The sequence below is a fragment of the Macrobrachium nipponense genome, chromosome 31 (assembly GCF_015104395.2).
Source record: "Macrobrachium nipponense isolate FS-2020 chromosome 31, ASM1510439v2, whole genome shotgun sequence".
Taxonomy (NCBI): domain Eukaryota; kingdom Metazoa; phylum Arthropoda; class Malacostraca; order Decapoda; family Palaemonidae; genus Macrobrachium; species Macrobrachium nipponense.
Window position 1 is genome coordinate 60216205 of NC_061093.1, and position 26509 is coordinate 60242713.

General features: G+C 35.2%; 3 protein-coding genes and 1 pseudogene across 3 annotated transcripts; all 4 read right to left on the reverse strand.

Annotated features, from left to right (window-relative positions):
- Positions 1–12239: 12239 nt before the first annotated feature.
- Positions 12240–13122, reverse strand: LOC135206566 (cuticle protein AMP1A-like). Its single transcript, XM_064237910.1, has 3 exons — positions 13053–13122; positions 12697–12941; positions 12240–12570 (listed from the first exon to the last, which is right to left on the reverse strand). Exons 1-3 carry the CDS (start codon positions 13059–13061, stop codon positions 12333–12335), a joined length of 492 nt encoding a protein of 163 aa, XP_064093980.1. The 5' UTR covers positions 13062–13122; the 3' UTR covers positions 12240–12332.
- Positions 13123–15417: 2295 nt separating this feature from the next.
- On the reverse strand, positions 15418–16263 carry LOC135207016 (cuticle protein AMP1A-like). The gene is made up of 3 exons (XM_064238644.1): positions 16231–16263; positions 15877–16121; positions 15418–15748 (listed from the first exon to the last, which is right to left on the reverse strand). The coding sequence occupies exons 1-3, from the start codon at positions 16237–16239 to the stop codon at positions 15511–15513; spliced, it is 492 nt and encodes a 163-aa protein (XP_064094714.1). The 5' UTR covers positions 16240–16263; the 3' UTR covers positions 15418–15510.
- Positions 16264–19576: 3313 nt separating this feature from the next.
- On the reverse strand, positions 19577–20398 carry LOC135207017 (cuticle protein AMP1A-like; annotated as a pseudogene).
- A 4924-nt stretch (positions 20399–25322) lies between these two features.
- LOC135207019 (cuticle protein AMP1A-like) lies at positions 25323–26245 on the reverse strand. The gene is made up of 3 exons (XM_064238646.1): positions 26135–26245; positions 25782–26026; positions 25323–25653 (listed from the first exon to the last, which is right to left on the reverse strand). Exons 1-3 carry the CDS (start codon positions 26141–26143, stop codon positions 25416–25418), a joined length of 492 nt encoding a protein of 163 aa, XP_064094716.1. The 5' UTR covers positions 26144–26245; the 3' UTR covers positions 25323–25415.
- Between the last annotated feature and the right edge of the window lie 264 nt (positions 26246–26509).

Consider the following 26509-nt stretch of genomic DNA (forward strand, 5'->3'; position numbering starts at 1 on the left):
TAAGTTTGTGACCGTGTGATATCCGATAATCCTGGATTATCCCTTTTAATTTTTACCCTTTTGATAATTAACCATCTGGTATTCCTGATCTTGTTTGTACCTGAGGCCTTCCTCTCCAATAATATATATATATATTTACTATATATATATATATATATATATATATATATATGTATATATATGTGTGTGTGTGTGTGTGTGTATGTGTGTGTGTGTGCGTGTGTGTGTATCTAATAAAAGGAGCCCATAAAAACGCCAAAATATAGAGAGAAAAATACCATATTTCAGAGACTGCTGTCGCTCTCTTCAGGTAGATGAATGAGAAAAGTTGCAGAAAAGGTGGTATTTATACCAAGAGATCCATCCACAGGTAAGCCAATTTAGGTCACTCCCACTGATAATCTTCCTTTCCTCTTAAGCGTTGGTTGAATGAAAACTTTGTCAATGACATCTGAATCCCATGCTCCCTTTGACTCTTGTACCAGTAGTGTCTGCTATAAATTATACGTGACAAATTCCAGTTTATTCTGTGGTTATGTTCATTTATATGGTTGAAAATAGTTGAGTCCTGTTGTCCATACCTAACTAACCGTTTATGTTATATTAATCTTTGGGGAAGTGATTTTCCTGTAAATCCGATGTAAGATTGGAAGCAGTCCAGGCATGGGATTTCGTAAACGCCTGTGTCCTTGGGGGATGTCTTTTGTTGGACGTTAATCAAGGATTTGGCTAAGGTATTGGGGTAAGTACATAAATGCAAAAGGGTTAGATTTTCCCGAGGGTCTTGTTCACCGTCTTAATCCTGTCCAGGTGTGGAATTTTTATTTCATTGTTGGGTGTTTCTATGGTCTTGTCTTGAGGGGGTCGAATGAGAATTACGTTTGCTTTGTGAATTGGTTTCTCAATTATATGGTCAGGATGCTTTAAAGACGAAAGCTGCTTACCAATTAGTTCAAATTCTTTTTCCAGGAAATCCGGGAACGAATTCGTAAGGCTCTTAAGAATATGTTGCTTGCTGTGCCTATCTTGATAGGAATGTCGTGATAGCTGAAGTAGTGATGTATGAAAGTGAGAACGTTGGTTTTCTGTATATGGTAAATTTGTATTCTGTCGTGTCTCTGATTATTAAAACATCAAGAAAAGGAATTTTGTTGTCTGTTTTCCATTCATCTTTAAATTTGTGCTGGGCACTTATGCGTTTAATTTTGAAAGGAACTCATTAAAATTGCCCCATCTATTATCCCAGAATGTTAGAACATCATCTACATATATCATCCACAACATGTTCTTTGGGTTTTATCGCATTTATGCTAAAACAGGACTTAAGGGGGCTGGCCGGAACCCCTATATATATGGTGGTATAGGGCGAAAAATGCAAAGTCATGAAAAAATTCATGGAACTTCATATGGCAATTGAGAATACGTATACGAAATATTTCGTCAAAATTCCTCTTACTTTCGTAGTTACAGGGTAATTAGTAAACATAACTCAATAAGCCTAAAACATTCATCCGTACAAGAAAATGCAATATTTCTTCTGTTAAAGAACTACCCATTCTACACCCGAATTTTTGCTTATAGAATGATTCCCCGAATGAAAATACGTTATTAGATACACATAATTCAACTGATTTTATTATTTTGTCAAGCGCCAATGGGAAATGGTCTGAATAGGGGGATAATGTTTCCCTAAAAAACTGAAGAACGTCATTTACTGGTACTTTTGTGAATAGAGAATCTACGTCACGGCTTAAAAGTTTTATGTTGTGAAGTGGTCTATCTGCTTCTCTGAATTTGTGACAAAAATGTTCCGAATGTTTAATGTGACTGGAACTATTAAAATTGTGTAGCAGAGAGAGAGAGAGAGAGAGAGAGAGAGAGAGAGAGAGAGAGAGAAGACTAAAGTACTGTTGGGTTTATTTTCTGTCAATTTCGTTGGCATTATTACACAACACTATATAGACCTTTTATAATACCTTGGTAATAACAACAAGGACTCTATAAAAGTTGTATAAAAGAGAAAGAGAGATAGAGAGAGAGAAAGAATGAGACTGAATTATGGTTGGGTTTGGGTTTATTATCTGTCAGTTTCGTTGGTATTATATTAAACAATACTGGATTGACCGTTTATTATCCCTTGAGAATGACAAAAGGAACTCTATTAAATTTTATTTTAATAGAGAGAGAGAGAGAGAGAGACTGTACTATTGTTGAGTTTATTTTCTGCCAATTTCGTTGGCATTATCAGATAATACTATATAAGCCTTTTATAATACCTTGGGAATGACAACAAGTACACGATAAAAGTTCTTTAACTTGAAAAGAGATATTAGCGATGTCGTGCCTACTGTTAGTCCAACAAGTTATTCTATTTAAGCAGCGGTTTAGTGACTGGAGTTGACAATGGATCGTAATCAACAAAGAATCGGTGGGCCAAGAGAAACGACCCCCGAAAATAGGGCGATTAGGGAAGTAGCCACATAAAGCTCACTTACAAATGCAGTTGCTATAAAGTACACGATGAACTTGCGTGTTTCGGCTGGAACTCTAAAAAAACAGGCTCCACGAAGACGGTATCCACCATAGGACTCGGGCAGTGAAACAACGTTATTTGCAAGAGGGGTTATTGGACTTCTCGGGCAGAGTAATCATTTTAATTGACGAAAAGACCTTCACTTCTAACACGCATGGTAGTCTGCATTGCCGATCATACTAGACAGGACAGAGAGAATAGTTATTAAGTGGCCAGATGCGGCCATATCACCTGTACCGTTTGGGGTTGGATACGCCTGCATGGCGTTGTGAATTGGTTGAGAGCAGTGGAAGGTTCAACGCTGAACACTTATCTCGAAATTTTGGAGGAGGTGGCAATTTCCTTCGCTTATTTATGCTGTTCCCCATCTGAGCAAATCATGTTCATGCAGTTATGAACATTTTCCTTTTATTTTAGTACTTCATATATGAACGTCCTTTCTTGACAATTGATGTGGTATAAACTCATTGCTGATTTGGTCATAAAGTAGTTTTAAATTCTGAATAGCTTCGACTTTCGTCTTGGATTTATTGCATTTACAGCTGCAAGCGGCCAGATAAAGCCAGTGAAATTGTTAAAAGGTCTCTCTTGCATCTTCATGGAAAGTAGAACAAATATTATTATATGCACATCTTTTTTTTCAATTTTGATTCTGCAAGAAAAGTACCTTTCTTTAATTCCGTATTTTTTTCGATTTCGATTCTCTAAGAAAAGCATCTCTTTTTTTTCAATTTCGATTCTGCAAGAAAAGTACCGTTTTTAATTCCGTATTTTTATCAATTTCGATTCAGCAGAAAAGGTGCCTTTTTTTAATTTTCAATTTCGATTCTGCAGAAAATGTGCATTTTTTTTAATTCCGCATTTTTTTTCAATTTCGATTCTGTAGAAAGGGTGCATTTTATAATTGTCAATTTCGATTTTGCAGAAAATGTGCCTTTTTTATAGTTCCGTATTTTTCTTCAATGTCGATTCTGCAGAAAATGTCCCTTTTTTTTTAATCCCATATTTCTTTCAATTCCGATTCTGCAGAAAAGTTGCCTTTTTTTAATCGTCAATTTCGATTCTGCAGAAAATGTGCCTTTTTTGTTTAATTCCGTATTTTTTTCAATTTCGATTTTGCAGAAAAGGTGCCTTTTTCAATTACAATTTCGATTCTGCAGAAAATGTGCCCTTTTTTTTATTCCGTATTTTTTCAATTTCGATTCTACAGAAAAGGTCCTTTTTTAATTCTTAATTTCGAATCTGCAGAAAATGTAACTTTTTCTAATTCCGTATTTTTTTCAATTTTGATTCTGCAGAAAAGGTGCCTTTTTTATTTGTCAATTTCGCTTCTGCAGAAAATGTGAGTTTTTTTAATTCCGTATCTTTTTCGATTTCGATTCTGCAGAAAAGGAGCCCTTTTTGCTTGTCAATTTCGATTCTGAAGAAAATGTGCTTTTTGCTATTTTTATTGCTCTTTACTATACTATTTTTCTGTTTAACGATAACTCATTTCATTTGTTATGTGAACTGTTATTCGTATTAACATATTGCCAACTGCAGTGTTTAAAGAAATAAGAGCATTGGTATACCAATAGCTCGACCATTCACGTCCGTCGTTACAAGACAAATAGGCTTTCATTCGCAGAATTGCGGTGTTACGATACCATTTTCATAAAACAGAGCCTATATTCTTTCCTTTAAAAAAAGCAAATGAAGAATTTCACTTAATGTTTCAGTTTTAGACAACTGAATGTTCTCCTGCTGCAGTTCTTTGTTCTTTGCAGATGTGAACTTGTATTTCTGCAGCGTCAGCAATTGGTTTCGTTTCTTGCCTGTGAAAGAAATTCTCCATAACTGCAGCGCTAAATTCTTCCTGACACAAATTCCTTGTCACTGATAGAGAGTGAGATCTTACTTTCACACGAGTGGAGTGGTGACATTCTCTCTCTCTCTCTCTCTCTCTCTCTCTCTCTCTCTCTCTATGAATGCGTATTTCTTTTTTTTAACTGCTATACATTATTGGGTTATATCTCTCCACACTCGTCAAATTCTCCCAATGTTTTTGGCAAAAGTGGTTTCGTTTTTAATTGCACAGGAGGATGAGTGTGCACTGCTGGACATGTTTTCTGTTGCAGAAAACTAATCACAGATCTTTGACTTCAATGTTGTTTTACTGTTTTGTTCGTATCTTTTCTTTAAAACAAAACAAGGTCATGAATTCTCGTCATGAATCCCTTCTTTTAAAAAACATCGAGTAAAAGAAATCCCTAAACATTTCAGTTTAGTTGCTGAGAAAATACATCTCACACGAAAAAGGAATAGAGAAAGAATTGGAAAGTTTGTACGAAATGCACCATCGGGGAAACGTAAAACATAATAACAAACAGAAACAAGTCCTTCCAGCTAGACTTTCCATGATCCTCGAGCTGGAAATTTAATTGGGAACTTTGCTCTTTATCTGATACTTGGCAAAGAGGCTGAATATCATTGTATGCATTTCATGGGGAGTGGTTTTCTTCCAGATTAAGTTCCTAACCAGAGATTACGCTCTGGGTTTGTCAGAGTATTGCTTGTTCATCTCTAATCCTTATTCCTTAGCGCGTATTTATTAAAAATATAGTACAAGGCACTCATTAATTACATGACAACAATCTTGTAAAAAGAATAGATTATAAGATAATATGAGTTAACATACATGTTTGTGAGCTTAAATGTTACAGTAAGGATTTTACGAATTCCCTGAAATGTTCAGGGAGTTCGTGAAATAACCATTTCCACTTCGGGATATATATATATATATATATATATATATATATATATATATATATATATATATATATATATATATATATATATATATCCCGAAGTGGAAATGGTTATTTCACGTAAGCTGCAGGATTTACTAGGAAAATATATAGCAAGATCATTATTTTAGCAGTTAATAATGAAGGTTAAAATAATAAAAATTGCAACTTTATCGAAATTGGTTTATACTTTAAAAAAAACAAAAAAGATATGTAATCTGGACAATAAACCATGTTAAGACATGAAAATAATTATTGTAACAATATCAAGGCGATAGTAAGGGTAATTTACCTTTATCTAAATAAAAATTGCGACTTAACCACGCTTAAAAGATATATATTATATATATATATATATATATATATATATATATATATATATATATATATATTTTAAGCGTGGTTAAGTCGCAATTTTATTTAGATAAAGGTAAATTACCCTTACTATCGCCTGATATTGTTACAATAATTATTTTCATGTCTTAACATGGTTTATTGTCCAGATTACATATCTTTTTGGTTTTATATATATATATATATATATATATATATATATATATATATATATATATATATATATATATATATATATATATATATATATATATATATATATATATATATTTTAAGCGTGGTAAGTCGCAATTTTATTTAGATAAAGGTAAATTACCCTTACTATCGCCTTGATATTGTTACAATAATTATTTTCATGTCTTAACAAGGTTTATTGCTCAGATTACATATCTTTTTTGTTTTTTTTAAAGTATAAACCAATTTCGATAAAGTTGCAATTTTTTATTATTTTAACCTTCATTATTAACTGCTAAAATAATGATCTTGCTATATATTTTCCTAGTAAATCCTGCAGCTTACGTGAAATAACCATTTCCACTTCGGGATATATATATATATATATATATATATATATATATATATATATATATATATATATATATATATATATATTAAGCGTGGTTAAGTCGCAATTTTTTATTTAGATAAAGGTAAATTATCATTACTATGGCCTTGATATTGTTACAATAATTATTTTCATGTCTTAACAAGGTTTATTGTCCAGATTACATATCTTTTTTTGTTTTTTTTTAAAGTATAAACCAATTTCGATAAAGTTGCAGTTTTTATTATTTTAACCTTCATTATTAACTGCTAAAATAATGATCTTGCTATATATTTTCCAGTAGTAAATCCTGCAGCTTACGTTTTTCACAAGACGTTTCTGAATGATAAAATTGAGGTTCATCGCGACGCATGTATGAAGATACTACTCTTCTCCACCATCTGTGGTCTGTGTTATTCGGGTAGTTTCTCTCTCTCTTCTGCTTCAGTTTCCTACGCTAATTCTCCATTGTATTGAATAGTTTACTCCATATTTCGGTTGCCAGTCTGTACATTCTCTGATTAATCGGTTCTACTTTGCATTTTTTTGTGTATTTATTCTATATTCAGATCACCAAGTTGGTAGTTGTTCACTGCTGACCTTATAGTATCTTATTTTGGAATATTTGTAATGCACTTATATTGGAAGCTGATGCAAAATACGTGGTTATCGGTGGATATTCATGTCTACGAGTAAATGCCGTGATATGCGGAATTTTGTGGCGATTGGATGAAAGGTGTGGATGGTCTTTCTTTATTTCCTTTAAATAATGACATTAACGCAGGATACCAACTATTTTTCACATTAACAGCCCAAAGATGAATTTGCGTTATACATTATTATCATTATGACAATTTTGTTAATTTCTTCACGGTTCACAGATAAACTAATGCCCAGCTAACAAAAACAAGTAAAACCGATATCGCATTAGAAATTGGCAGAGTATCCCCTTTAAATGGTGTAGTATGTTTTCTATCATATCAAAAGCATTAAAGAAAATGTTTATATAGCAATTTAACTGGGAAACTATTTATGCATAACACTGGGCTTTTTGTAAATGAACATTTAATAATTACTAGCTTTATGACGTGATACTGTGTTAGTTTCCCATAATAAACCAGTAGTTCGTCGAATTTAGCTCAGTATAATCCAATTTGAGCTTACGCAACTCAGCACTTATAGTTACATTTACGCATGATCGAAGACTTCTGCCATTACACCTAAGACCCATTCTCACCCTTTACATTGGTGAAAAAAAATCCTACCAACTTCCGTGAGTGCTGTCAGGTAGCTGAGATTTTGTGCTCCAGCAACCTTACTCCATCTACAGACAGATAAACACATCAAGGCTTTTCTCTACATCGGTCAGTCTCAGATAGAATTCTTCTCTACCTACATGCAGAATTATTGCAATCAACTAGATCACGTACAATGCATATGGGCACACCTTGAACTATAGGAAGTGCCCTGCGAAGGCCTCTACTTCCATTATTGCCCTGGCCATCACTCACAGCGCCTCTTTAGGACACCCAGCTGCGGGGCTTATCTTTGCTGCACCTCCCAGAGGTCATTATTGAGCTCAGCAGGTCTGCTTTCAGAGACTATGGTGCCCAAATCTCCCTCATAAGGCGAGACAAGGTACCCAAAGGGGCCATCAATGAACATGAAAAGCCCATAACTACTGAGGGTATTAATGAATACCGGCTAACACTCCCATCTGTCCGATTGAGGGTCACCACACCCCACAAAAGCAGGATTAACATCTTAAGTATCCGTTCACATTCCTGGAAACTACGATCACCTCCTTGGACAGGACCGCCCCAATCTCGGCCCTTTTTGTGCCTTACCTGGGCCCTGCCCCCTCTACTTCTCCTTCAGGCTCATACATTGAAATAACGCGAACAGGTGTACGGATAGATCACACTAACACTTACCAAAACCTCCCTATTTAGAATTTGATTGATTTGTTTATACAAACAAATTTCCACTACAGCACGTAAGTCTATTATTCTATAAGTCAAATTTAGCAAATAATGTCAAGACAAAAATGACTGAAAAAAGAAGGGTAATTAATATACTTTTTTATTGAATTAGATTCTCAAATCTTTTTTATTTGTAATCAAATGGCACACTTTCCTGATACTTTGTAGCTATCGTAATCGACCTAGACCTCCCCTTCATTCACTTGATTATGTTGTGGCACTGTTGCCTGAAAATCTGTCTCTCAAGTCAGCAACCTCAGCAACCTGATATTTAGAATTCATCTTCTATTTATCATCCTTCAACCATATTCATGTTCTTGAATTCTTAAGCTTGCCAGGGTCTTAAGTCAAATAACGGGTGTAGTTAATCTGTAGTACATAAAACGAATCCAGAATAGCTTTAGTAAACACACATTCATAGATGTCCTTTCAGATTGTTGAAATTTGAAACCAGAATTGCGAGCCCTATTTGTAATGGAAATTAATGGAAATTTTAGCATAGTAGACTGCGAATTCAATGGAAACTTTGAAAGAGGAACGTACCGAGAGAGGCGTTGACTATCAAATTAACTAGGTCTTCATTTTTAGAGTTTTTCAACTGTTCCATTATTAATGTGCACTAAATTAGCGTATATTTGTTAAGATAACAAAGAGAAAAGTTATGCCTAAATGCAATAAATTTTCATTCGCGGTGTCCAAATGAGTATAGCCCTCTGAAGTGGCTCATAAAAACTTGCTAGGAAAAGTGAACGGCTTCACAAGGATGACGGTCAAGTTCATTGGAATCAGTGGTTTTGGGCAGTTGCGTGCGGGAGTAAAAGTAAGAAAAAAAAAAATAAAAAAGAGGAAACCGGATTTATGACATTTTGGAACGTGCGAATATGTAAATAACCTGGTTTTTGTGCTAAGCGGATTAGATAAATTATTTTGACAATTCATATTTCATACCAGAGTAACCACACTCTTCACATATGAACATGTAAATATTGTTTTTTTTTTTGTGATAAGTTGATTAGAAAAATTATTTTGAAAAATGCTTCATACCAGACCCTGCACATTTTGTGGCAAAACATCTTTTCTGTGCTAATTAGCTTCTGTATCGTAGAGTTAGCAAAATTCACTATAAACTTTCCTCAGTTGTTGGAATCTCTCAACACCTGTATATCAGTTGCATTGCTTAATTTACTGAAGCATCTGTGCTTTTTTAGGTGGCTTTTTAGTTATCTTCCAAACCATACATACATACATACATACATACATACATACATACATACTACATACATGACATACTACAATCCATAATACATACAGAAGATATATATATGTATATAATATATATATATATATATATATATATGTGTGTGTGTGTGTGTGTGTGTGTGTGTGTGTCTTATATATAAAAGAGAATGTTTGTTTTCTGTTTGTAAGTCAGCTTATAAGTTTGTGACCTATGTAAATCCGAACCGCTTGACCATCTAGATAAAACTTGGCATGTGGCCATCATTCGATCCAACTCAGATAACAGGTAGGTCTCAAAACCGCACCACCGGCCCCCTTCCCTTTACCCCCCTCCCCCTTCCCCATTCCCCTCGTAACTGATGTGGTAAATAAACCCTACGGGTTTGTCATACCTCATTTCAGTACCACGCTGCCCGAGGTATAATACATTTTTGTCTCATACCTATACTTATATCCTCAACCAGCTCCTCTCGCGTCTATACACTATAACATAAACTTCATCTCAACCTTTTTGTTTACTCTCAATAAATTATCCTTTATATACAACCTTTTTTTAACACATCATGTTACAAATACTATGTTTCATGGCCATTTTCTCTTGCCCAAGTATACTTATGAATATACTAGGTACTCATCTTAACTTTTCGCTTATTCGGGGAGTAAGCCAACAAACAATAAAATTTGTCGTTGTTGTTGTGGGGGAGAGTAGGAAAGGTCTATTGAAGACCCTAAAAAGGTCTGAAAAAGGTGTTTCGCTTCGAGTTAAAGATACAGGAATTTTAGAATAGGATATTTATGATTTATTTATTAGAATGGAAATGTAAAAATAAATTTTGTGCAGGTTAAACAGTGCATAAAAATTATTTCTACTAAAATAGAACCTATTTATTTTAATTTTCGTTGGTGAAAGAAGACTCTATTTGACCGTAGTTATCACGTTTTAATTTACGTGAAAAGTTTGGAATATAATGTTTACAACTCGTAAGTGAGGGGGAAATCTTGCACGCGTCCCTTGTAAGCTGGGGGTCTGATCACAGCTTGTTTTTCCTCACGTAGTAATTCTATTCAATAAAGCTATCTCAGTAACTCCAATGCATTTTAAAAACCCTTATCTTCAAAGACACTGATAAGATAGATTACACATTTTTAACGAATTAGAATTATAAATGGATAAGTCACAATTAGTAGAGTATATGTGGGTTATTAAAAGTTCCATCATGAATGAAAATGTATAGAGATTATAAGTATTGTGGAGAAGTATTGTCAAGAACAATGTAACTGCAAATGAAAAATTTTGAGATGATCGTGATATTTCAACTTTTAAATGAATAGATGGCTAAAAGTTAATAAGCCATTCTTATCTACTACTTTTGGAGATAATCGTGCAACTACGGTGGGTTGGAGATTTACCTTGGCATTCGAAACCAGAACTGGGTCGAGTTTTAGTCTTGTTTTTCAGGTTTATTGAGGTGTGATGGTGGTAACTTTAGTGACCATCTTTTTGCACTTTTATTACTGGCTGTCTTCCATGCTGATTAATGGCTTATCCGCTGCATCGGTAGTACATATAACGGTTTTGAGCGGATGGTACAGTATATTCATTATGCTTTTAATTTTACCACTCTTTTTTGTGAGTCGTTGGCGTTCGACTTTCCACGATATTATGGTCAAGATATGATAAAATCTCATCTGCTTAAGTAAAAGTTATTTACTTATGTTTCAGTTATTTTCATGTTTATATTATTAGATTATTGTTTTTTGTTGCTCTTCTGTAACACGTGATGATTTAACATAGAAACAGTTCAAAGTTAAGGACAAAATCAATTTTGTTCTGCTTTCTTCAAATCGGCGAAAGTTTGCATTTGTTACTAATTTTTAGGAACCTGCATTATGGCCATTCACCTAATAACGTTTCCTGTTCTTTTCTTTTTTCTTTTTGTGATGACTAAATATAGGTTTATGCGTCTATTTGGGTAACTTGATAGTGAAGGCATTGAAGGTTTTACTGATTTTTATTCGAAGTCATTTAATTCTATTGTTATCAAAGGATCTGTGAATTTCAACAGACTGTAGCTGGAACCATTCTCAGTGCACCGTATTTCACGAAAAGTGTCATTCCATATCCCATAAATAACTTGAGAACTCTAAAGTTTCGAAACTCACATTCCCACAGCGTTAATAGATGCAAATATAATACTCACTAGTATTTCCATCGCTAACTATGTCACCTTTTGGATATTTTCCTGGGAAACAACGGTTCCTAATATTAAATAAAAAATAAAGATACAGACGAGCTACAAAAAGCAGAAATTATTTAACACAGAGTCACAACGCTGGCAAACATCAATGTGATCGAACTTTTGCTAAATCATGCAAGTGTATCATAAATCCAGTTTATTACTTAGTCGATTCCAGTCAGAGATAAATTCTCCTTGACCCTGAAAGACCATTTCACTTATCCCCTCTCTTTTCAAGTTTGCTTTCTAAGAGTTGGGGAATTTCCCTTGTCTTTACTACTTTTTTTATTATTATTTTCAACTCAACCTTCTCTTCAATTACATCAAATCAATTCTAAATTTCCTTTTGACATATTACTCCAGTGAAAAAAATTAAAGTTAGATTTTCCCCTTTGTCTCCACATAGCACTGACAGATTTAAGGAAAAATTGTTTCTACGTATTCGTGTAAGACTTCAAAAGGAAGGAAAATGGGTGCTTGCGGATACTGCTACCGAGTATAGTCGAAATACAGCCGTTTATGATGAATTTTAATTTTGAACTGAAGGAGTAAAGAAAATGAGGGTTTCGTTCTATGCATCTTCATTTAATAAATAAAGGGAATAAATATTGCACTACATCGTTAACGGACTCTTGAATGAATATCCAGTCGTAAGGATTAGGAAGGTCTCTGGTAGGAGGTGGAAGGAGCTCGAACAGAGCCGCTCCTCTCAAAGGATCCTTCCCGACCACGACGGGCGTCCTCCTCAGCGGCGAAGGCGATCTGGTCCAGCACGAACTGGGGAATTGGGTGGGGGAATTCTGGAGCCACTGGAAGCAGGTCGGATTGGGGCTGGAAGCCGTTCTCATTGGCAACGTATTTCACCACTACGTCAGTGCCGTCAGGAGCAGTGTATCTGGAAAATAACGGAAAATTCAGTTCACTTCACTTACTCTGTGAATTCAATGTATGTAGTAAGACTATTCTGCCCATATAAAAGTACATAGTCAAAAGACACCAAAAATTCATAGAGGATACTCACGAGTATTGGCCAGCGCTGACAATGGTACCTTCGGGGCCATCAGGAGAACCTGATTCGGATGCTCGGATCCCGTTTTCTGCTTCAACGTCGAAGTTGTACCTCCCGTCGTCTTCGTGGACTCTTTCGTCCCTCAAAATGGCCACATCCTCGAAGGAGTCGTCCCTTACAGAGGAACGAGGGGCAGGGGCTCCATAGCCTTGCTGAGGGACAGCAACGGCCACGGTAGCAAGGGCAGCGAGGATGACCTACGAGGATGAAAGTTAGTTATTCATAAAGAATGAAGGAACTCTTGATTATCAATATAAGCAGAAATGACATAGCCTTCTGCATGAAGAATAAGAGGCTAGGTCACTTACAAACTTCATTTTGATCGAGCTGTAGAGAACTGACGAAAGTGGCTTGCTCGGTGAGCTTTATATAGTCGAGTGATGTCTAGTCATGAGACCAAATCCCCTTGACCTCCAAGAGCTATCATCTCGTCCCGTTGCTGTTCAGCGCACTCTTCTCTAGCAGGTTGTTGTCCTCATTCTCCAGTTTTTCTTTGTTTCTAACTTTTTTTTCATATATCTCATTCAATTTATTGTATTCGGTAACATAAAACCATATCAGAGGAAGTGCTTTACCTTATTTTTTAGATGTAAATGTATAGCAGTTGAAAAAAAAAATTATTTTTATAATTTGTGGATCTGATTAATAAACGATTCCACTTAAATAAGCTATCGGTGTGGTCAACAACAGAATCAGTTCAATCGTGAACGTAATTATGGATTTTGTGTCTTGACTTTCATCTGTTTCTTCTGATTAAGAATCCTACTGTATTATAGTCTCAACATTTCTAGTTCTGTTATGTTAGATAGGAGGCATGCAACGGAAATGTGTAGAAGAGGAGGAAAAGAGAAGTGGTTATGATTTTAATCCTGTTTTTTTGAAAAACATAGAAAAAATACTCCTTTTACAATCATTCTTCCTTTTGTTAAAATGTCTAATCGTTTTCTAAGCAGTTAGAATAATATCTATTCATTTCTTTAAGCCACCTTACTTAATCAAATGATAAATTATTACTCATTACCGTCATGCTTTTGATTTCTAGTATATTTTAGAACACTTATTCTATTCCACCACAGACGTCGTGGATATCCCTGAGTTAATATATCAGTAAAAATAAATTCATGAGAAACGTCCTATATATATTTATATATCTCCATTTCCAGACGCAGTCCAGATTGCCCTTATTTCTGTTGCTTTGGATTTTTCTGATTTATCATTCCACCTAATTTTACGCCATACTTCTAAGCTTCTTTAGTGTAGCTGCAGCGCAACCCATAGTCAAAATGTTAAAACAAACGAGAATAGTTTTTGTTCTGATCTGCCAGTGTTAAGCAGATTTGCATATTTTTTGTTAGATTAACTCATGACCCAAATCTAAATTCACTTATCCGGTTTGAAATCGGTCAGCACTTTTAGAAGAAAGGTTGGAAGGTGAAGAAGTTGCTGGGTAATTTAACTTCAATTATTTCACGCTTGCCTTTGTGAAAATCACTCATAATGATATTAAAACTGTTCTGCATTTCTAATTTTGTCTTGTAATTTTTATCGTTAAGTTGAATGCTGAGAAAGTCGCGATCATCCGAACAGCCATTTTTTCCCTTTTCCAACGACTGCGTAGCACCGCGTATGATTTCAGAATGACTGCCCATTCATCTCGCACATCTTGGACTCTTGCCGCACATTGCAGATTAATCTTGGACAGATCACGTATAACCTCGTACTATAGTAGATTCACATCACCCGTGCATTTGATGTCTAGGCCAATCCCCTACGACGCTCCTGATTGGCTGTTGATAAGCCAGTCACAGGGCTGGAAACTCTCAGTCTCTCTAGAGAGTTCACATAGGCACGATGTATATTCCATCTCTCCTGAGAGATACGGCTTAAAAGTATCCCTCAGGATACGTGGAACATACATTCTTCCTATATGAACTCTCGAGAGAGACTGAGAGTTTCCAGGCCTGTCATTGGCTTATCAACAGCCAATCAGGAGCGTTTAGGGGACTGGCCTAGTCATCAATTGCAAGGCTAGATAAATTCACTGAAATATCGCTTGCTATTGTCCCACAATGTATCACTGTTGCACATGCAAGCATTCAAACTACTTTACGATTTAAGGAAAAATTGTTTCAACGTATTCGTGCAAGGCTTCAGTAAGAAGGAAAATGGGTGCTTGATGATGCTGCTGCCTATGTGTCCGTTCAAACATCTACCATCAGGAATAGGTTAATTTACACACACACATATATATGTGTGTGTGTGTTGTGAGTGAGTGTGTATATAATATATATATATATATATATATATATATATATATATATATATATATATATATATATATAAACGAATTTGAATTGCACATATTTCCTTCGTATGTTTCATTTAATCGAATATACTTTAAAAAAACAAGGTTAATAACATCTGTGACTACAACTACCTTTGAAAAGATAAAATTATATCGACACTATTGTACCCAGTGGTCAGGTGGTAAATTGCAATTTCCCAAAAAACTATCATTTTTGATGTAATTCAGTTATTCTTTTCTAATCCCCGATTGGCTGCATTTTCTTTAAGATTACTTAAAGATTATCAAATGCTGTACCGGCGCATTGTCGGAACACGACGTTTATGATGAATTTTAATTTTGAACCGAAGGAGTAAAGAAAATGAGGCTTTCGTTCTATGAATCTTCATTTAATAAATAAAGGAAACAAACATTGCGCTACATCGTTAACGGAGTCTTGAATGAATATCCAGTCGTAAGGATTAGGAAGGTCTCTGGTAGGAGGTGGAAGGAGCTCGAACAGAGCCGCTCCTCTCAAAGGATCCTTCCCGACCACGACGGGCGTCCTCCTCAGCGGCGAAGGCGATCTGGTCCAGCACGAACTGGGGAATTGGGTGGGGGAATTCGGGAGCCACTGGAAGCAGGTCGGATTGGGGCTGGAAGCCGTTCTCATTGGCGACGTATTTCACCACTACGTCAGTGCCGTCAGGAGCAGTGTATCTGGAAAATAACGGAAAATTCAGTTCACTTCACTTACTCTGTGAATTCAATGTATACAATATACATATTCAACTCATATAAAAGTAGGCATAGTCAACGAACACCAAAAATTCATAGAGGATACTCACGAGTATTGGCCAGCGCTGACAATGGTACCTTCGGGGCCATCAGGAGAACCTGATTCGGATGCTCGGATCCCGTTTTCTGCCTCGACGTCGAAATTGTACCTCCCGTCGTCTTCGTGGACTCTTTCGTCCCTCAAAATGGCCACATCCTCGAAGGAGTCGTCCCTTACAGAGGAACGAGGGGCAGGGGCTCCATAGCCTTGCTGAGGGACAGCAACGGCCACGGTAGCGAGGGCAGCGAGGATGACCTACAGGATGAAAGTTAGTTATTCATAAAGAATGAAGGATCTCTTGATTATCAATATAAGCAGAAATGACATAGAATTCTGCACAAAGCACAAGAGCTAGGACACTCACAAACTTCATTTTGATCGAGCTGTAGAGAACTGACGAAAGTGGTTCGCTCGGTGAGCTTTATATAGTCGACTGATGTCTAGTCATGAGACTAAATCCCCTTGACCTCTAAGAGCTATCATCTCGTCCCGTTGCTGTTCATTGCACTCTTCTCTAGCAAGTTGTTGTCCTCATTTTCATCTTTTTTTTCTTTCCAACTTTTTCCATATATCTCATGCATTTTATTGCATTCCGTAATATCAATGGAAGTGCTTTTCCTTATGTTTTTAGATGTAAATGTGTAGCGTTTGAAAATGATATTCATTTTCATTATTTCATAAATTAAAAAGCCCATAAATAGCATTTAACTCATAAATTGTTATATTCCGGCTGAAAGCATTACAGTCCTGATCACATGTGAATGTTGACAGTTGGTATGTGACAGGACTGTTTATACAGAAAGTGGAGATGTGGACAACGACGTTGGCAGGGCAAGAAAAGTTGGTGGTATGGGATAAAATGTCCATTCCGTGATAAATCTAGTCCTCTCACAGCTCTCAAATGGGCTGAGGCCGGTTGACACGTCAACTAGAACGCTTGATTGAGACTGATTCTCAAAATGAAGCCTTACTTGAAATGAGATTTCCTGCATCCTCCTGATATATCTATATTCTCATTTTGCCTGGTGATGGCTGATTCCTAAATCTTCCTTTTCTACAGATAGTAACTTTCGAAAAACCTCTTAGCCTCACTCGTATTTGTTGTATGACCTGTATCCCTCATTTGTACGAAAATCCCCGAGATCTTTGACCTATACTTTACTGGTAGTTTATGATCTGCTATACCTTGTGAAGTGGCTCTGCTTATTTCCCATACATAAATTTCATTAGAGATTACATGATATTTCATGAACACCTAAATCTATTTGTTCTTTATCAAAATACATTTTGATAAGCGAACCACCGGTGGTTTTCAAGGGTATTGCAAAATAGGATCCAGGTAAAAAAAGTCACAGGTCAAAAAGTCGAAGGTCAAAAAGTCAAAGGTCAAAAAGTCACAAGTTAAAAAGTCACAGGTAAAAAAAGTCACAGGTTAAAAAGTCACTTGTGAAAAAGTCATAGGTAAAAAGTCAAAGGAATAAAGCCACATGAAATAAGTCACAGGTAAAAAAAGTCACAGGAAAAAAGTCACAGGTAAAAAAGTCATCGGAAAAATATCACAGGAAGAAAGTCACAAGTAAAAAAATTCACAGGAATAAAGTCCCACGTAAAAAAAAGATACATTAATCTTTCCCAAATATTAAGCCCCCATGCGACGTGTTTAGTACCACAAGCCCGTCGGGGATGACTGTGAAAACAAACAAAAACCTAAACATCATGAAGATAATAACCTCAAGAAATATTAGTCCTAAATAACTACCCCCATAGGAAAGATCCAAAATATTTTCAGTTTTATTACTTCAATTACCACCATGAGTTATTGTGACTTTTTTCCTTTAACTTACTTTCCTTGGCAGAATTGTGACTTTTCTTCTGTGACTTTTTTCCTGTGACTATTACAGCTACAATGAAAAAATTAAAAAATCAAGGCTGACGGATTTGCTGGGTACAGTTACTTTTTAGTCTATAGTTTTATAGACCTTCCTATAATATATTTGGCAGAATAACGTGGTCAGATGATGGCAAATCGCCTCAATTCTTTCCCCAAATGCCCGTGATAACATTCACTATGCCCCTCTAAGAGGAAATGTACAGCCAACGCTGATCTTTGATGACACATCAAGATAACTTAGAAAGTAGATCCGTGAAACGGAGGAAGCAAAATTAAAAATAATGTGAAGGAATATTTTGTCCATTTTGCTAAGAACTCAAAAACGGGGAAGGATAATAATTTACAGTCTTCTCCATACAGTTCTGAAATATTTAATAGTTGGAACCAGAGCTTTTAATCTAGATAAATTCACTGAAATATCGCAAGCATCCAAACTACTTTATGATTTAAGGAAAAATTTGTTCAACGTATTCGTGTAAGGCTTCAATAAGAAGGAAAATGGTTCTTGATGATGCTGCTGCCTATGTGTCCCGTTTGTTTAACGCATCTACCATACAGGAATAGGTTATTATATATATATATATATATATATATAAATATATATATATATATATATATATATATATATATATATGTATGATATATATATATATTATATTATATTATATATATATATATATATATATATATATATATGTATATATATGTATATATATATATATATATATATATATATATATATATATATATATATTTTATATTGTATATATATATATATATATATATATATATATATATATGTATATATATTATATATATCATATGTATATGTATTTATATATACATACATATATATATATATATATATATATATATATATACATATATATATATATATATATATATAATATATAAGTCTACCACATTACCGTGATTCATATACATATATCGAACTACAAATGTCCTTTAATATCTAATTCGCTCTTCCTCGGAATTAATATATTTTCATATTTGTTTAACCGAGGGGAATTTATTAAGCGATAACAGAATTGGCGATCGACAGGCGCGAACCAGCGACCTCTCAATTCCAGGACTGGCAGTGAAGCTTAAACCACCCCGACACCGCAAGTCCTGGAATTGAGAGGTCGCTGGTTCGCGCCTGTCGATCGCCAATTATGTTATCACTCAATAAATTCCCCCTCGGTTAAACATATATGAAAATATATTAATTCCGTGGTAGAACGAATTAGATATTAAAGGACATTTGTAGTTCGATATATTATATATATATATATATATATATATATATGTGTGTGTGTGTGTGTGTGTGTGTGTGTGTGTGTGTGTGTGTGTGTGTGTGTGTGGCTGTGTGTGTGTGTGTGTGTGTGTGTAAATGTGTGTGTGTTCATATACATAAATATATGCTATTCACACACACACACACCTATATATATATATATATATATATATATATATATATATATATATATATATATATAATATATATATATATATATATATAAACGAATTAGAATTGCACATATTTTTTAGCATTTTCTTTAAAATAACAATGTTCCATACATCTAGACTAATTTTCTGTGACTGCAACTACCTTTGAAAAGAGTGGTCAGGTGGTAATTGCAATTTCCTCAAGAATTATAATTTTTTATGTAATTCACTTATTCTTTTCTAATCCCCAATTGGCTGCATTTTCTTTAAGATTACTTACAGATTATCAAATGCTTTACCGGCGTATTGACGGAACACGGCGTTTATGATGAATTTTAATTTTGAACCAAAGGAGTAAAGAAAATGTGGCTTTCATTCTATGAATCTTCATTTAATAAATAAAGGAAACAAACATTGCACTACATCGTTAACGGACTCTTGAATGAATATCCGGTCGTAAGGATTAGGAAGGTCTCTTGTAGGAGGTGGAAGGAGCTCGAACAGAGCCGCTCCTCTCGAAGGATCCTTCCCGACCACGACGGGCGTCCTCCTCAGCGGCGAAGGCGATCTGGTCCAGCACGAACTGGGGAATTGGGTGGGGAAATTCGGGAGCCACTGGAAGCAGGTCGGATTGGGGCTGGAAACCGTTCTCATTGGCGACGTATTTCACCACTACGTCGGTGCCGTCTGGAGCAGTGTATCTAAAAAATAACAGATAATTCAGTTCACTTCACTTACTCTGTGAATTCAATGTATGTAGTAAGCATATTCTGCCCATATAAAAGTCCACATAGTCAAAAGACACCAATCATTCATAGTGGATACTCACGAGTACTCGCCAGCGCTGACAATGGTACCTTCGGGGCCATCAGGAGAACCTGATTCGGATGCTCGGATCCCGTTTTCTGCTTCGACGTCGAAGTTGTACCTCCCGTCGTCTTCGTGGACTCTTTCGTCCCTCAAAATGGCCACATCCTCGAAGGAGTCGTCCCTTACAGAGGAACGAGGGGCAGGGGCTCCGTAGCCTTGCTGAGGGCAGCAACGGCCAGGGTAGCGAGGGCAGCGAGGATGACCTACGAGGATGAAAGTTAGTTATTCATAAAGAATGAAGGATCTCTTGATTATCAATATAAGCAGAAATAACATAGCCTTCTGCACAAAGCACAGGAGCTAGGACACTTACAAACTTCATTTTGATCGAGCTGTAGAGAACTGACGAAAGTGGTTCGCTAGGTGAGCTTTATATAGTCGACTGATGTCTAGTTATGAGACTAAATCCCCTTGACCTCCAAGAGCTATCATCTCGTCCCGTTGTGTTTATTGCACTCTTCTCTAGCAAGTTGTTGTCCTCATTTTCATCTTTTTTTTTTCTTTCCAACTTTTTTCATATATCTCATGCATTTCATTGCATTCCGTAATATCAATGGAAGTGCTTTTCCTTATTTTTTTTAGATGTAAATGTGTAGCGTTTAAAAATATTCATTTTCATTATTTCATAAATTATAAAGCCCATAAATAGAATTTAACTCATAAATTGTTATATTCCGACTGAAAGCATAATAGTCCTGATCACAGGTGAATGTTGACAGTAGGTATGTGACAGGACTGTTTATACAGAAAGTGGAGGTGTGGACAACGACGTTGGCAGGGCAAGAAAAGTTGGTGGTATGGGATAAAATGTCTAATCCGTGATAAATCTAGTCCTCTCACAGCTCCCAAATGGGCTGAGGCCGGTTGACAGGTCAACTAGAACGCTTGATTGAGACTGATTCTGAAAATGAAGGCTTACTTGAAATGAGATTTCCTGCATCCTCCTGATATATCTATATTCCCATTTTGCCTGGTGATGGCTGATTCCAAAATCTTCCTTTTCTACAGACAGTAGCTTTCGAAAAACCGCTTAGCCTCACTCGTATTTGTTGTATGACCTGTATCTCTCATTTGTACGAAAATCCCCGAGATCTCTGACCTATACTTTACTGGTAGTTTATGATCTGCTATACTTTGTGAAGTGGCTCTGCTTATTTCCCATACATAAATTTCATTAGGGATTACACGATATTTCATGAACACCAGAATTTATTTGTTCTTTATTAAAATACATTTTGATAAGCGAACCACCGGTTGTTTTTAAGGGTAGTGCAAAATAGAACCTAGGTAAAAAAAAAAAAGTCAGAGGTTAAAAAATCAAAGATATAAAGTCACAAAAAAAATTCACTTGTAAAAAGGCCACAGGAAAAAAGTCAAAGGTAAAAAAGTCACAGGTTAAAAAAGTCAAAGGTAAAAAAGTCACAGATTAAAAAGTCACAGGTAAAAAAACTCAAAGGTAAAATAGTCACAGGTTAAAAAGTCACAGGTTAAAAAAGTCAGAGGTAAAAAATTCACAGGTTAAAAAGTAACAGGTAAAAAAAGTCAAAGCGAAAAAAGTCTCGGGTTAAAAAGTCACAGGTAAAAAAAGTCAATGGTAAAACAGTCACAGGTAAAAAAGTAACAGGTAAAAAAAGTCACAGGTAAAAAAAGTCACAGGTAAAAAAGTCACAGGTAAAAAAAGTCACAGGTAAAAAAGTCACAGGTAAAAAAGTCAAAGGTTAAAAAGACACAGGTAAAAAAACTCACAGGAAAAAAGTCCCAGTTAAAAAAGGTTACATTAATCTTTCGTAGACAGTGAGCCGCCATGCGGCGTGTTTAGTACCACAAGACCGTTAGGCATGACTGTGAAAACATAAACAAAAACCTAAACATCATAAAGATAATGACACCAAGAAATATTAGTCCTTAATAATGACCTCCGAAAACCCTGGGGGTCAGAATCCAGTAAAGATCCTAAATACATTTTGTTTTATTACTTTAATTGCTTTAATTAACACCTCGAGTTAATGTAACTTTTTTCTTGTGATTTTCTAGCCAATATTGTGACTTATTTTCGGGGACCTTTTTCCTCCGAGTTTATTACGGCCACCCGAAAAATAAAGGGTTGGCGGATTTGCTGGGTTCAGTTACTTTTTCCCAGGTACCGACATATTGAACCATTATCTTACTGGCAAAGTCTATTTCTTTGTTTTCTTCAGAATAACGTGGCCAGATGATGGCAAATGGTCTCAATTCTTTCCCCAAAATACCCGTGACAACATTCCCTATGCCCCTCTAAGAGGAAATGTACAGCCAACGCTGATCTTTGATGACACATCAAGATAACTTAGAAAGTGGATCCGTGAAACGGAGGAAGCAAAATTAAAATTAGGTGAAGGAATATTTTGTCCATTTTGTTGAGAATTCAAAAACGGGGAAGGATAATAATTTGCAGTGTTCGCCATACAGTTCTGAATTATTTAATAGTTGGAACCAGAGCTTTTAATCAAGATAAATATCACCAGCTATTGTCCCACAATGTGTCACTGTTGCACATGCAAGCATCCAAACTACTTTATGATTTAAGGAAAAATTGTTTCAACGTATTCGTGTAAGGCTTCAGTAAGAAGGAATATGGGTGCTTGATGATGCTGCTGCCTATGTGTCCGTTCAAACATCTACCATCAGGAATAGGTTAAATTATATAAATATATATATAGATAGATATATATATATATATATATATATATATATATATATATATATATATATATATACTATATATATATATATATGTATATATATATCTATAGTATATATATAATAATATATATACTATATATCCTATATATATATATATATAATATGTATGCATATATATGTATATATATATATATATTATATATATATATATATATATATATATATATATATATTTTATTGCTACTTTCAAAATGCATATTTCCCCTCTTCGATTGTATAAAATATTGTGTATAAGATTTTGTGCAACATTTTTTTTCAGATTCCTAGATAGCTTAGAGACAGGATGTTTTAAATGTGTGTTCAGATTTCGCATAACGTATTATGAAAAGAATATATATAACGTAGAATGTAGAAAGAGAGAGAATATCTTTGTCCGTTCAAATCTAGAGTTGTTTTTCAAAACTGTCAACACGTTTGATAAGCGAGCTCGAATCTTCAGTGGTTTTTGGGATTCTGTCATCAACTAAGATAAGGGACTTCAGCTTCGGTCGATCGAGTCGAGTACGTGTGTTATTTTTTTTTTTAACAGACTGGTCTCATACGTGTATATTTTTGTCAAAGCCACGCGCAGATTACACATTTTGTATGCAAAGTTGCTTAAGATTTTGAAGCTTCTGGAAGCTTTATTGCCAAAAACGTTTTGTTATCTCCAGTCCAGCTTCCGTAGTGAGAAGTTTTTCATTCGGGCGTAGATCCTCAAACCGTTCACATCTCTCTCTCTCTCTCTCTCTCTCTCTCTCTCTCTCTCCATCACATAGCACTCTTGATTTTAAAGTAACGTAACAATTTCGTACTTATGGAATGGTCACTTGTAATTTGTAAATTTCAGATTTGATATTTCTTAGAGTCTATTTAGTTTTATTTAGTGATTTTTGAGGAATCTGAACAAACATTGCTGTTGTAACAGCGCCTGGTTTTCTGGAAGTGTGAAGCAAGCTGCAGCAAGAAAGAAAGAAATTGGTATACCAAAAAGGTTAAGTGTGTTTTATTTTCATTAGTTACAACTAATAACGGATAGGAACAGTGGTTAACTAATAACTGATAGGAACAGTGGTTAGGTAACAACTAATAACTAAAAGAACAGTGGTTTGGTAACTAATAGTTACAATGTCTTGAGTGAAAAGATTTACACTTTTACACATTGCAAATTTTTATGTTTTGTGCTTGTTTCGTTTTTGTGCATTTGTTCATTTTCTTATTGAAGTGAGCCTTTTTATTTTATATTTTGTGTGATTAATACTTTTTTGCAAATTTTGATATTGTCCACATTTTTCTGTATTTTCATTTGCATTCACAATTTAATTGACGTAGTTATTTTCATTGCTTAATCATTGCACATTTGTGAATTAATTTGCATTTACTTAGAATTCTTTTCAAGTTTTATTATTGTTTAGCACTTTTGAATTAATTTCTAATTTTCAATTATTGCCTAACACTTTGAATTTTGATTGAATTAATTTTCTTGAATTTTGTGATAAATTAGTTTTGATTTAATTTTCCTTAATTTGATTCAAGAATTAATTACACTTTTCTTTGTTTTCAAGTAACATTAATTTTCATTTTTAAACCAGTATATTTGCATTTGATTATATTGATGTTAGGTAGAAACATAGAGTGGTAATTGATCTGTTTTCCTTCATTAACTTGAAGTGACTTAGAACCAGCGAAGTACTTAGACTTCTGAAATCAGGGAAATACTTAGACTTTTAAAGTTCTTGATGGAGTGATGCCCTTTGATTAATTAAATTATTTACAAGATTACCTCACACCTGTTTTAATGAACTTAGTCTGATTTTCTGCAATACTGGTTGGTTGTTAAGGGATCACTATTGCCTTCAGAGTATTCAGTCGTTTAATACCTGTGATGAAGATTCAGGTGCCTGGCTTTTGTGAGGTAACAATAATTGAATGGTAAGTGTAGTAACCAGATACTTGGCACTTCGTCAAAATATATATATATATATATATATATATATATATATATATATATATATATATATATATGTGTGTGTGTGTGTGTGTGTGTGTATATATGTGTGTGTGTGTGTGTGAGTAAGTGTGTGTGTGTGTTCATATACATAAATATATGCAATACACAAACACACACACACACCTCTATATATATATATATATATATATATATATATATATATATATATATATATATAAACGAATTAGAATAGCACATATTTTTTCGCATGTTTCATTTAATCGAATTTACTTTAAAATAACAATGTTCCATACATCTACACCAATTTTCTGTGACTGCAACTACCTTTGAAAAGAGTGACACTTTGTACCCAGTGGTCAGGTGGTAAACTGCAATTTCCTCAAGAATTATAATTTTTTATGTAATTCACTTATTCTTTTCTAATCCCCAATTGGCTGCATTTTCTTTAAGATTACCTAAAGATTATCAAATGCTTTATATACCGGCGCATTGTCGGAACACGGCGTTTATGATGAATTTTAATTTTGAACTAAAGGAGTAAAGAAACTGAGGCTTTCGTTCTGTGAATTTTCATTTAATAAATAAAGGAAACAAATAATGCACTACATCGTTAACGGAGTCTTGAATGAATATCCGGTCGTAAGGATTAGGAAGGTCTCTGGTAGGAAGTGGAAGGAGCTCGAACAGAGCCGCTCCTCTCAAAGGATCCATCCCGAACACGACGGGCGTCTTCCTCAGCAGCAAAGGCGATCTGGTCCAGCACGAACTGGGGAATTGGGTGGGGGAATTCGGGAGCCACTGGAAGCAGGTCGGATTGGGGCTGGAAGCCGTTCTCATTGGCGACGTATTTCACCAATACGTCAGTGCCGTCAGGAGCAGTGTATCTAGAAATTAACGGAAAATTCAGTTCACTTCACTTACTCTGTGAATTCAATGTATACAATATACATATTCAACTCATATAAAAGTAGACATAGTCAACGAACACCAAAAATTCATTGAGGATACTCACGAATATTCGCCAGCGCTGATAATGGTACCTTCGGGGCCATCAGGAGAACCTGATTCGGATGCTCGGATCCCGTTTTCTGCTTCGACGTCGAAATTGTACCTCCCGTCGTCTTCGTGGACTCTTTCGTCCCTCAAAATGGCCACATCCTCGAAGGAGTCGTCCCTCACAGAGGAACGAGGGGCAGGGGCTCCGTAGCCTTGCTGAGGGACAGCAACGGCCAGGGTAGCGAGGGCAGCGAGGATGACCTACGAGGATGAAAGTTAGTTATTCGTAATGAATGAAGGAACTCTTGATTATCAATATAAGCAGAAATGACAGCCTTCTGCATAGAGCACAAGAGCTAGGACACTTACAAACTTCATTTTGATCGAGCTGTAGAGAACTGACGAAAGTGTTTCGCTGGTTGAGCTTTATATAGTCGACTGACGTCCAGTCATGAGACTAAATCCCCTTGACCTCCAAGAGCTATCATCTCGTCCCGTTGTGTTCATTGCACTCTTCTCTAGCAAGTTGTTGTCCTCATTTCCATCTTTTTTTTCTTTCCAACTTTTTTCATATATCTCATGGATTTCATTGCATTCCGTAATATCAGTGGAATTGCTTTTCCTTATGTTTTTAGATGTAAATGTGTAGCGTTTGAAAATAATATTTATTTCCATTATTTCATAAATTAAAAAGCCCATAAATAGCATTTAACACATAAATTGTTATATTCCGGCTGAAAGCAT